This window comes from Choristoneura fumiferana, chromosome 29 (assembly GCF_025370935.1).
Source record: "Choristoneura fumiferana chromosome 29, NRCan_CFum_1, whole genome shotgun sequence".
Lineage (NCBI taxonomy): Eukaryota > Metazoa > Arthropoda > Insecta > Lepidoptera > Tortricidae > Choristoneura > Choristoneura fumiferana.
In genome coordinates this window covers 6,450,032-6,462,036 of record NC_133500.1, presented here as the reverse complement: position 1 = coordinate 6,462,036, position 12,005 = coordinate 6,450,032, and the positions used below count along the sequence as shown (strand labels likewise).

The following is a 12,005-nucleotide window of genomic DNA, read 5'->3' as shown; positions in this document are numbered from 1 at the left end:
TTTTTTAGAGAATTTCTTCATACTTATGGGTGGTATGATGTATGCATTTTTTAACATGTATCTAAGTATGAGTTTATTTAAAAACAATGTTAACTAACCTTGTACAATTATGAGGTTACATACATAAAAAAGAACTAACCTAAGATAGCTTAACTAACTGTAACAATGAAAATTATAAAATGTGTGTTTTTTTAACTGCCTTATCGCTGTGGGTGCCATTTTTTTGGGTGGAACGATCCAAAATGCTTATGATTTTTAGCGAATTGAATGTAGGTACTAATTTGCGCACGAAAAGGAGCGTGAAAAGAAATTCTTTTATTACCTACCAACATTATTTAAACAGGGGTGAAACATGTTTAGCCTCTGTTACGTTTTAGTGTAGGCATTTACTAAAAACACGAAGCTCAGATTGCCTCAGATGGCTGCCGAAAAGTTCTCGTGTGGAGACCGCGGATCGGCAAACGCAGTGCACCAACGAGATGGGCGGATGACCTGGTTAAAGCCGCGGGTTCACGGTGGATGCAGACTGCTTTCAACAGAAGCATCTGGAGGTCTATGGGGGAGGCCTATGTCCAACAGTGGACATCTTACGACTGATAATGACGATGATTATGTACTAAAAGAACTACTAGACTGGACTTGTACAATGTACATTGAGGACTGAGGGGATATTGTATCTGAGGCGTCTGATGGCGTCCTAACGACGCCATGTTCACCATGTTCATGTGTGTTGTGTGAAGACAGTCTTCTAGCGAACACAACGTAAAATTATCCAGGTGGTAGGACCTTGTGCAAGGTCCGCCCGGATTGCTACCATCATCTTGCTCGCTAATCCTGCCGTGAAGCAGCAGTCTTTGCACTGTTGTGTTTTGGTGTGGAGAGTAAGACAGCTGGTGAAATTACTGGCACTTGAGGTATCCCATCTTAGGCCTCTAGGTTGGCAACGCATCTGAAATCCCCCTGGTGTTGCAGGTTTTACTATGTCTGTACGCATATTTTATAACCTTGACTGTATCAGATCCAACACTAACCTGTGCGCAAGCGCTTGCACGATGTCGTCAATGTGACGCTCGTCCTCCGGGCGCAGGTCTACAAAAGGCTCGTGCAGGAGTGTCTCGCTGTCAGACTCATGCATGCATGCATGATTTGCATGATCATACTAATTGAGAGCGATCTGTTTAATGAACGAGCACGCACAACTCTTAGCTGTATTCATTATTTCGTTATATTGCACAATTTTCAGCATCTTAGTCATAGCTAAATCTAGTTCAGACATGTTGTTTTAAGTTGATTGAAAACAACATGTGTTAATACTAGATATAAATGGCTCTTTAGCCGCAGAAATAAAAACAAAAATACATAAATTCGTGAATCAAGAAAATATTTTAGATGTTGTTTATTTATTTACCTAGACATAATCTCTTTTTTTATCTCTTACTAGTCAAGTAGGTACAGTCACCTGCACTAATTATATGTCGTATCAGATATTTATGCACGCTTGATGTGTCAGATATTATTGCTGGTGACTGTACCATTAGCCAAATATGTGGTCTACCACCCTAAAGTTGATAATCGTTTGCATATCACAAAACAATTATGCCAATAGACGTAACGTGTCTGTCAACTTGAAAGTTCGACTTTAGCGACATATTTGATAGGAACTTTTTTAAAAATTGATAGATCACTTATATGGCTGATGGTACATGCTCAATGTAAATCATACAAATAGAAGAATACTGCGGAACCAAGGGATAAACATCGATTAGGAGCCGCAACGTGAATGTTATTCCAACAATTTTATTCCATATGTTATTAAGAAATTGTAAATCACAAGAAGATGAAACACACTTAACAGAGAGCATAAGGACATTGACTTTTTAAACTGACAACGGCGAAACCAAAAACAAGGATTGTAAATCTCTGATAACCACCTTTAAGTTCAATGCCAGTTGTATTGCTCAAAACATCAAATAATATTTTCAATTGCGTACTCTTTCGGTAATTTGTTTTGATTTTATTTTGTTTTGTGTAAGCAGTTTAAGCTTAGGATAGGTAGTTTGATTAATTTAATGTTTATCTTTATACATGTAATTAGCTGTTATTTAAATACAAGCAGGGTATACCTTATGTCTGTACCTATCCCACAGGTTAAGTTTCCTGGGTAAAAGGAAATCTATTCAGTCCGTCGTTAAGCCGAGTTTAGACTTAAAAATAGTGTAAGTTGCATTACATTACAGGCCGTAAAGTCAACGAGTTTGTAGTGGTCAATCGAGTTTCTTGCAAGTCTGAACTCGGCTTTAGGTGGATTATTAGAAATAATATTAGAAATGTATTTTTTCTTTTGTCAATTAAACAAATAATGACATCGATAAAGCGCGACCAAATTTTGGGAGTGGGGGCTCTCGTCACGCCGTGCTAAAAAATGTCGCACAGCGTGACATCACGCGTAACTTTAACTGGATATTTAACTCCATTATTTATTGTTTAGTTGGGAAAAGAAAAAATACATATGCAATGTTTTGTGGTAATCTAACAGCCTATTAGATCATCATCATCATCATGTCAGCCGAAACAAAAGACGTCCACTGATGGACATAGGCCTCCCCCAAGACTCTCCACTCAGACCTGTCTTGTGCTTTCCGCATCCAACGCGATCCCGCGATCTTAACCAGGCTCCAGGCTCCCGACCTCCGAAAATTTGGATGGCTATTCCGCCATCTGTCGGTCGCCAGAGCCTCGTCAGTTGCTAGCAGGGTGCACCACGGGCAGGTGAGGTTGACATGGAGATTGAGATTTTGAGTTCCCCCTTACACCCCTCAACTCTCGTAGCACTACCTAAATAAATTTGTACGGAACCCTCAATGCGCAAGTCTGACGCACACTGTGGATCACAATCCTCGCTACAAATACGGGCGACTGCGACCTCACGAACATTGAGATAAATTTTAGAACTGTATAGATTTAAATATTGCGCACGAGTGTACATTTTATGCTGTCAAACTTTTGAAAAATGATGACGCTAGCAAATTGAAATAAAATCTGATAGAGCACTTTTAGCATAGTTTTAATCTGCATCAAATTATAGATCAGCAGCTTTCAGAACAGAAAACAATTTAAAAAATCTAACTTGCCATGCGAACAAACAATTAAAAGTCCACGCGCTTATGGCGCTTATGAGTTAAATAAAAAAACAATTGACAACTGCCTCTAACTTTCTTACCTTATAGAAAAACCGCTCGCACACATCTCAACCTCACAAACTCTCCATTATCGAACAAAGTCACAATATCGAAAATTCGTATTCGCGGTTTCGAATCGTCCACCGCTGGGAGTCGCGAGACGTGACTAAGCCGTGCGTTTAGTTTAGAATACTGTTGTATTTATAGAATACGCCCCCTTAATGTCTGAGGGTATGACCACGTGGTTTCCGTTCGAAAAAAAAGGGCCAAGTGTGAGTCGGCGGATGTCAGCCCCAGTTCCGGTTGAAGATCCGACTGTCGTTATATTGTTTTAAGAAATCGTTTACGTCTGACCGGGTAAATACCTAGGGTAGAGACGCTGGTTTGATAAACATTTGAATGATTTCCTTCGAGTTTGCTGTAGTTGGATAGAAAGGTTGAATGGGATCTTATTAAAATCAAAACGTTCATTCTGTTAGGCCATAAAGGGATTTTTGACATATCACTTTTTTATACCAGCGCTTTCGGAAAGACCATCATTGCCAGGTAAAATGCGCCGCCAGAAGCTTGGCACTAAGTCATTTTAAACAAAAATTATTTTAACTTTAATAGAGGAATTTAGTGGGTATCTTGATTAAGTACCTAACTCTAAATACCTATACCAATTTAGTAGGTTAATAATAATTTTAAATAGTAGACGATCAAATCGGGGACGTTCTGAAGAAAGGTCGGGTCAGGAGTACTCTAAACCGACGTGCATGGATGAAAAGATTGATGCATATAGAGGAAGCGAGAGTTGTATGCCAGAATCGTAGCAAGTGGAAGGATGTAGTCTCTGCCTACCCCGTTGGGAAAGAGGCGTGATTTTATGTATGTATGTATGTATAAATAGTAGACATCCATTTATTTCGAGCATTTTTAGAATTCTACGATATTGGTACCTCAAAAAGCGATTGTTGCAAGGCTGTCAACGCATCTGCAGCCCTGATGGTGCTGCGGATGTCTATGGGCGACGGTAATCACTTGAATGAACCGACTGCTCGTTTGTCTGCTATAACATAAAAAAAATCTGTGCCAAATAGAGTTGCCAACGGGGCTCTACTTATTTGTTAAGATTTCAGTATCTGCGCGTCTGCCCAGAGGCAAGGGCAAAGTTGCGGGCCAAAGCTAGTTCACAAAAACTATAATTTATTTCTGTTGTTTTAATTACAATTGAATGAGACCCAAAGTACCCACATGTTCATAATTTGTCCATGTGTTGAGTCACATAGAACTACTTACCAATAATAAATGCCACGCGAGTTGAGTGGTTATGGCTCAAAAGGTATTTATTTTCCCAACTGGGGCGAAGTGAATGGGTTATTGCAAAAATGGTAAAAAATGGGTTATTGCAGAAATGGTGGTTCAAAAAGTAATCCTACTAATATTATAAATTTGAAAGTTTGTGAAGATGTTTTGATGTTTCGATGTTTGTTACTTCTTCACGTCTAAACTGCTTAACCGATTTCGATGAAATTCAGTATACAGATAATTTGAGTCCCAGGTAAGGATATAGGATATTTTTTATCCCTAAAAATTGCATAGTTCCCGCGGGATAGTCAAAAAATAATTCTTCGTGAACGGCGTCGCGGGCAATAGCTAGTTGACTATAAAGAGAGGTAAGACTCCGCTTCTTAACTGAAGAATTGTTAGTTCTTTAGTAGTGGACTGTATTTCCTTTCTTCTGTTCAGTGAAAGTCCTTTTTGCAGCAGTAAAGATTTATTAATTTATAAAATTTAAGAGCACAATTTGACGCGACACATTAGTTCGCCATGTTGAATCCAAGAGGGAAGACATTTAATGTGGTGTTGCCAACATGTTGCGGCCTCAAGAAAGAAAATTAAAATGTTATTTTAACATTTTTACAATAGCAAAAACTATAATTGTGACCACACAATATGACATCAAAATATTGTTGAGATCATTAAGTTCTTACAATCTAGAATAATCTAAGAGATATTATTATTATTACAGTACAGTCAACCATTTATTTATTATTTGGTAAGTATACCTGTATACAACATAAGACAGTATCGGTAACAAAACAAGGTAAGTTATTTATTATATTTTTCCTGTAATGAAATTAACATTGTAGCTAGTGAATATTAAGATAATTATTTTTACACTTTTTTTTTTCAGGTTTAGCTGAAGGAGTCTACAGCAACACAAAAGGTAATTATTATTTTTTCAGGTTTAGCTGAAGGATTCTACAGAATAACAACAGGTTAGAATTTATAACTTATGTCATAATAATGATTGACCTAAATTTAATAAGTGTTCTGTTGAGAAGGTTACTACTACAACAGGAATGAGTAATAGCCTCTTAATCATTATGATATACAAGCTCAACAGGTAAGTTTTACTTAAATATATGTAAGTTACATAATCTTAACTAAATGCAAATTATTGTACCGGTAACGCACATACTTTGGTGATAGACCTGACATGTGTCCTGCCATTAGGAGTTTTTACTTCGATCGCCCTAACCTTATCATCTTTTCCAGGACATACACGCACAACACGTGCCATCGGCCAGTTCATCGGAGGTGTGTCCTTCTACTCTTAAAATGGAATCACCATCGAGAAAGGGATGTAATTTTACTAAAGAAGCATTGTTGGTTTTAATTGCATGAATATTGTCAGCGTGATGAATACCCTGATCATGTTTTATTATGAGCGCCAATGCCCTTTGTAACTCCACACTGGTTAAAGATTTAAATTGCAATGTTCCATTTTTGTTATTTATTTTAGTCTTTAGATAATTAATAAATCTAAGGAAGTATGCCACTAAACGCGTCATTTTATTTATGTCTGAGTACTTATTATGACCGCTTCAAGAAAAGAATTGCCTTTATCTTTGACGTGAGAGAGTGAGCAACTGGAGAGCGCTGAGCAAGCTTTAAGCTCTGGTACGACCTCTGGCGGAGATGACTTATTATTTGCAAAGTCATACTTATCTAGTAAGAACGAAGGTCCACGCCACCAAAGCGTACAGTCAGCTAGTTGATGCGGATCCACACCTCTGCTCACCAGGTCCGCAGGATTGTCTGCTGTGCCGACGTATAGCCAGCGCCAGTCACCTGTTTGGTTTTTAATTACACTCACTCGGTTAGCAACATAAGCTTGAAGTTGCGTCGGTTCAGTTGCAAGCCACGCCAGAACAATTTGCGAGTCAGTGAAGAGAATTACATCATTGATTTTAAGCTTCAGTGTTAATGTGTTATAAACCCTTGTAATAAGTTTTGCTAGAAGCAGTGCAGCGTTCAACTCCAGTCTCGGCACCGTTAGTTTGTTGTTGAGTGGGTTAATCCGTGATTTCGAGCAAAGTAAAGATAATGTTGCCTTACCAGCTTGATCAACCACTCTCAGGTAAATGCAGCAGCCGTAGCCTGTAGAACTGGATGCGTCGGAAAAGCCGATGAGCTGGACAGCAGCAGCAGTGTCGTTGACTGGAATGTTGCGATCTAAGTAAATGGGATTCATGCTAGACAAACCTTGTGCAAATTGTAACCACTCACTCTTTAAAGCATTACTTGGCGTAGCATCCCAATCAATCTGCTCTGACCATAACCTCTGCATAATAGCTTTAGCCTTAACAATAATAGGGCTTACAAATCCCATTGGGTCGTAAAACTTTGAAATGTAGCTTAAATATCCCGTTTTGTCACTGATTGGCTATTGAAGGTCTCTGGACAAGAGATTGTAAAACAATCTTTATTGTTGTCAATAGTTAATCCTAATGCCTTTAATTTATGATTGTCTCGTTGTAAATCAAGCTCATCGAAATGTTGCTCAGTCGGAGGAATATCTGACAGAATCGGTGCGTGATTGGAAGACCACTTATGTGTGTTAAAACCCCCAAGCATTAGTAGTTCACGCAACTGTCGTTTTGCCTCGAGAACTGTAGTTATGTCCGAATCGCAATATAAAACGTCATCAACATAACTGCAGTTTCTTATGATAAATGCTGCCAAAGGATAGTCATGCTCATAGCGTGATGCAAGCTCAAACAAACACCGTGTGGCTAAGAACGTAGAACTCTTTAAGCCGTATGTCACCGTATCTAAGCGAATGCAACGTATGGGTTCGCTAGGATCGTCACGCCATAATATATTTTGTAGCGAAGTGTGAATAGGATTGAGTGCAATTGCCCTAAACATGCGACGTATATCGGTCGTGAACGTGTAATCGCCTAAACGAAACAAAAGCATTATTTGAAATAGATCCTTTTGCATTAAAGCACCATTTAGCAAGAGATTGTTTAGTGAGATTTTTTTATTAGTCTTTAATGACCCATCAAATACCACCCTTGTTTTAGTAGATTTACTATTTTCATTGATTACTGCGCGATGTGGTAAGAAATACACAGCATCCTTGTTGAGGTCCATGGTTTCAATGTCCACATAGTGGCCATGACCTAGGTCAATGTATTCCTGAATGAATTGTTTGTACTGTTCAAGCAAATTTGGAAACCTGGATAATTTTTTTTCTAAATTTAAAAATCTACTCAATGCCAACTCAAAAGATTTACCCAGAGTGTCATTAATATGTTCAAGCGGTAGTTTTAATGGTAAATCAACTTGAAACTGATTATTACTTAATTGTACAGTATTCTGAAATATTTCCTCGCATAAATCTGTCTCAGAGGCTTGTTCTTTGAATATTTCAGGTACTTCTTCAGTTTTCCAAAAGGTTTGTAGGGTTTCATTGATATTGTCATTATCAGACTTGCATACCTGGCAGTGTAGACTAACTGTTTTATTGCAGGCCTGTTGTTGCAGCGGCAGACTGCCACCGATGACATGCCCGAAGTGCGTGTTGATTATTGTAGGCTGGACACTATGTTGCGCCGACGACTGCCTGGCCAGAGCTGGCTGTTGCGGCAGGAGCAGCTGGAAAAATGCGTCACAACCCATCAACATATGTATCTCACCCGGTATATTATAATCATTGTCTGCAAGCTGTATGCCGGGAGGAATGTAAATGTTAGACATGTCCAACTTTGTTTGCGGCAATTTGCATGTAATTGAATCAACCACATGACAGTTGACAGAAAGTTTGAATGGGGAGATACGTGAATATACTTCAAGTGGGATACTGTAATTGACTTTATTGTTTACATTTGTGATACCCACAATAGTGACTTCTTTCTGCACAGGAGTCAAACCTAATCGTTGCACAAGCTCAGTTGTAACAAATGACACCTGTGAGCCACTGTCTAATAATACTTTTACATTATATTTTGTCCCGTCCTGGCCCACAAGGTAGACTCGGGCAGTAGGCAGCAAACATTGGCTTTCTTCAATACTTGATGCTAAAGTCACTGTACCTGAAGCTATTGCAGGCGTGTTGACATGAAGCAGAGAGTTATGGCTCCTGTCTTTGCAGTGATTGCATTTGAAGTGGTACCTACATTTCCCAGGATGAGAATTTAGACATACTGGACATAGCGCTTTGGATTTTACAAAGGCTAGTCTGTCATTGACTGGTAACAGTTTAAATTTTGCACAAGTAAATAACTTATGGTTGGACTTACAGTGTATACATTGACGCATGCTCATCTGTCGCTCCGTGTCCCGTTGGTATGCTGCGTTTACGACTACATTGTCGCATTGCTTACTTGTACCTTGGTCAACACTCTCCAGTGCCAGTGCTCTTTTCTCTATAAATTGTACAAACTCATTAATAGTCGGCTCTATTTTGCAGTCTCTATTTAGTTGAAAGGCATTAGCAGTGGTAGGATCAAGTTTTTTCACAAGTAAATGCACCAATATGATGTCCCAATGTGAGACAGACTCGTGTATGCATGTTAATGCCTTTACTTGTTGTTTAACATGTGCTGAAAATTCCCTCAGACTAGCAGCTGTCGGTTTTGAAGGTGCCAATTCCAATAACTGTGAAATGTGGTCACTCATTATGAGGTTTCTATTGTCATACCTGTCCTTCAAAATCGATAGTGCTTCAGTATAACTTTCGCCGAAAATTGGTAGGTTCTTTATAAGATCAAGAGGTTCGCCGCTGACAAAATTACGTAAATAATACAGTCGTTGCACATCATCGAGCGTGGTATTATTGTGTATCATTGACGTGAAGATATTTATAAACCGAGTGTAATCGCGGTATTGGCCTGTGAAAGTATCTATATCAATTGATGGCAATTTTATATTGGACACTTGGCTATGACGCACTGGTCGTGAACTAGCGTCTGTGTTCGCTGAGATTACACTTAGCTTGGTTAAACATGCCGCGTACTTGTCCTCAGATTCGCCTACATTTTCAGTGTCCGCGGAATTGAGACACAATATTTCAATGTTTATGTCTTGATAGCTAAGGAATAATTCTCTTAACCTACCTATTTTGGTTTGCGCAAGCGCTGGAGATAAAGGTTCTTGATCAGCCCTGTCCACTGCGTTAAAAATCCTCGTAAGGCTAGCCTTTAAATAGCCCCGCTTAGCGACTAATTTCTTTAAATCTTCCTCCATGTTTGTCACCGGTACAATTGTAAACTTAATATAAATTTAATTTAGGTACACGGCGTGCACTTATAAAGCACTTATACAAACAATTATACAGGATTACGGACACAAAACAACTCGACAATGGTAAGTACCTAAACGAAAAATGCGTTTCTAAAACGGAGAAAAGTAGTTGTCAATAATGCACAGATAAACTAAACACTATAATGTCTCTGGAGTGGTAGGTTCAGGGAGCCGATGAGGTCGCACACGCACATAAGGCTGGCTACTCACTATCCGATGCACGCGCAACCGCCGCCGACGCAGTGTTGCTATAGCGAAATTGCGCACGTCCCGGCACCGCCCCACAGAACTGAATGACTGACCTTGAATTCTTCTATTGAAATCGAACGAAATATTTTGGAGTAGCTGAATGTCAGCTATGCTGAAACCTGTAATATCTTCGATCTTCGTTAGATGTGCAGCCTTTACGCTTGTTTTGTATGGAAATATCACTGAACAATTATTGTTTTCTTCACTGTAATTTTCACAATGGCTTCCGTCACTGAATAAGTTGCAGAAATATTCTTGCTTCGCAGTTCGGAGGACCATGAAGAATTGTTAGTTCTTTAGTAGTGGACTGTATTTCCTTTCTTCTGTTCAGTGAAAGTCCTTTTTGCAGCAGTAAAGATTTATTAATTTATAAAATTTAGAGCACAATTTGACGCGACACATTAGTTCGCCATGTTGAATCCAAGAGGCTAGACATTTAATGTGGTGTTGCCAACATTAACTTGAGGTAAAGAGTTCCGTAACCAAATAGTCTGGTCATTTCTATTCCTCTAATTATTAATAATTCTGTGATCCAATCCCATTCTCAAAGCAATGACTCACGCGCACATGTTAACTTCATACAATTATCTATAAACAGTTATGACGAGAACCATTCATTCACTCGTTCACTTGACTGTTGTCGTTAGAAAATGTCAATAAAATGTATCTCACGGGTAGTATGACGAGGAAGTTGGTTAATTGTGTATGTATGAAAATATTTTAATGTACGTAGAAAAATAAACAACATCATACAATGTTTTTTTTCTGTTCCGTGGTCCTGACAATTCATATAAACACAACTAAATGAGTTTTTGAAAAAAAAAACATTTTTAATACAAGCTTTTTTTGCTAACTGTACTTTTTATTGACTGTATTTGCATTGTCACCCAAACTACATTTGCATACTAAATTTCAAGGCGATGCCATTACCCGCTGAAGAGTTCCGTCCTGCGGAGACGATCTTGGCCGAATAATTAGAATGTCACTACCAGATTATTGTATTGTCACGCAATTTAAATAAGTACCTATGTCAAATTTCAAGACCATCCAACTACTGGAAGTTGGTCGGATTTAACTTGCAAGATTTGATTACAGACAGGACTGTATACTGGCAGCAATATCGGGACAGGTAGGTAAAATTAGTAAAAAAATCTTGTAAAATACAGCCGTTGCTTGTCGAGTTTTGAGGTTAACATAACATATATTACAGAGTAGGTATTACACAGGTAGGGGTTACAGGGAGGGTCACTAACGGTGCTGGCTGAAAATCAGCGCTGGGGTTGTTTATTATATGACACATACTTCCTACGTGTTGTCTATTTGTACTTAATACTATTGTTGTTGTCTTGTGTTGTGAATAAATGTATTTTCTTTCTTTCTTTCATTCTTTCTTTCCTTCTTTGTATTTTCTTAAAGGGCGATTACTCGAATAGACTGTAAGAAGCAAGAACTTTGCATTCACTTGTACCATACAATATTTTAATCGCATTCTGAATAAATTACAAGATACAATTAGAACTACAATATAATATTCACTCAAGGGTTATCTGATAAAGCAAATTTAGATTGCGGCGGCTAAACCACAAAACAATTAAGCCTAAATTAAGACTTTAATAGATGTGAAACTGGAGATATACCACGACAGTGTAGGCTACAGTTCTATCCAATTATTTGGATTATACAACCACTAGTTTATACCTGCGACTTTTCCCCACCCTGTCGCTGAAATAGGTATTTAAAAGTTATAGTGAATTCATAATGTTTTGCCACCGTATTATGTCGGGAAACTTTGTATTTACCTTACTTTCTCAACTAGTCGTATCTTACTGAAGTTCACTAAAGCTAATCCTACTAATAATAAATGTGCAAGTTTGTGAGTGAGTGAGTATGTTTGTTACTTCTTCAAGCTGAAACGGCTGGACGAATTTGGATGAAATTTAGCGAAAAGTTAGTTTATAACCTAGATTAAAACATACTTTTTATCTCGATGTTCCAAGG

At 38.4% G+C, this 12,005-nt stretch overlaps 2 protein-coding genes across 2 annotated transcripts in view; both read right to left on the bottom strand.

Annotated features, from left to right (window-relative positions):
• The window catches only part of LOC141444070 (irregular chiasm C-roughest protein-like), a 50,590-nt gene extending 47,239 nt beyond the window's left edge, over positions 1 to 3,351 (bottom strand). Inside the window, exon 1 of the mRNA XM_074109504.1 lies at positions 3,221 to 3,351. The gene's annotated coding sequence lies outside the window, so the exon portion shown is untranslated. The remainder of the gene's footprint in view (positions 1 to 3,220) is intronic.
• Positions 3,352 to 8,025: 4,674 nt separating this feature from the next.
• Positions 8,026 to 10,464, bottom strand: LOC141444235 (uncharacterized; the record flags this gene model as incomplete). Its single annotated transcript, XM_074109720.1, is given in 2 exon segments — positions 8,026 to 8,111; positions 8,756 to 10,464. Coding segments are annotated over 2 exon segments (999 nt in total). The 3' UTR covers positions 8,026 to 8,058.
• Positions 10,465 to 12,005: the final 1,541 nt, after the last annotated feature.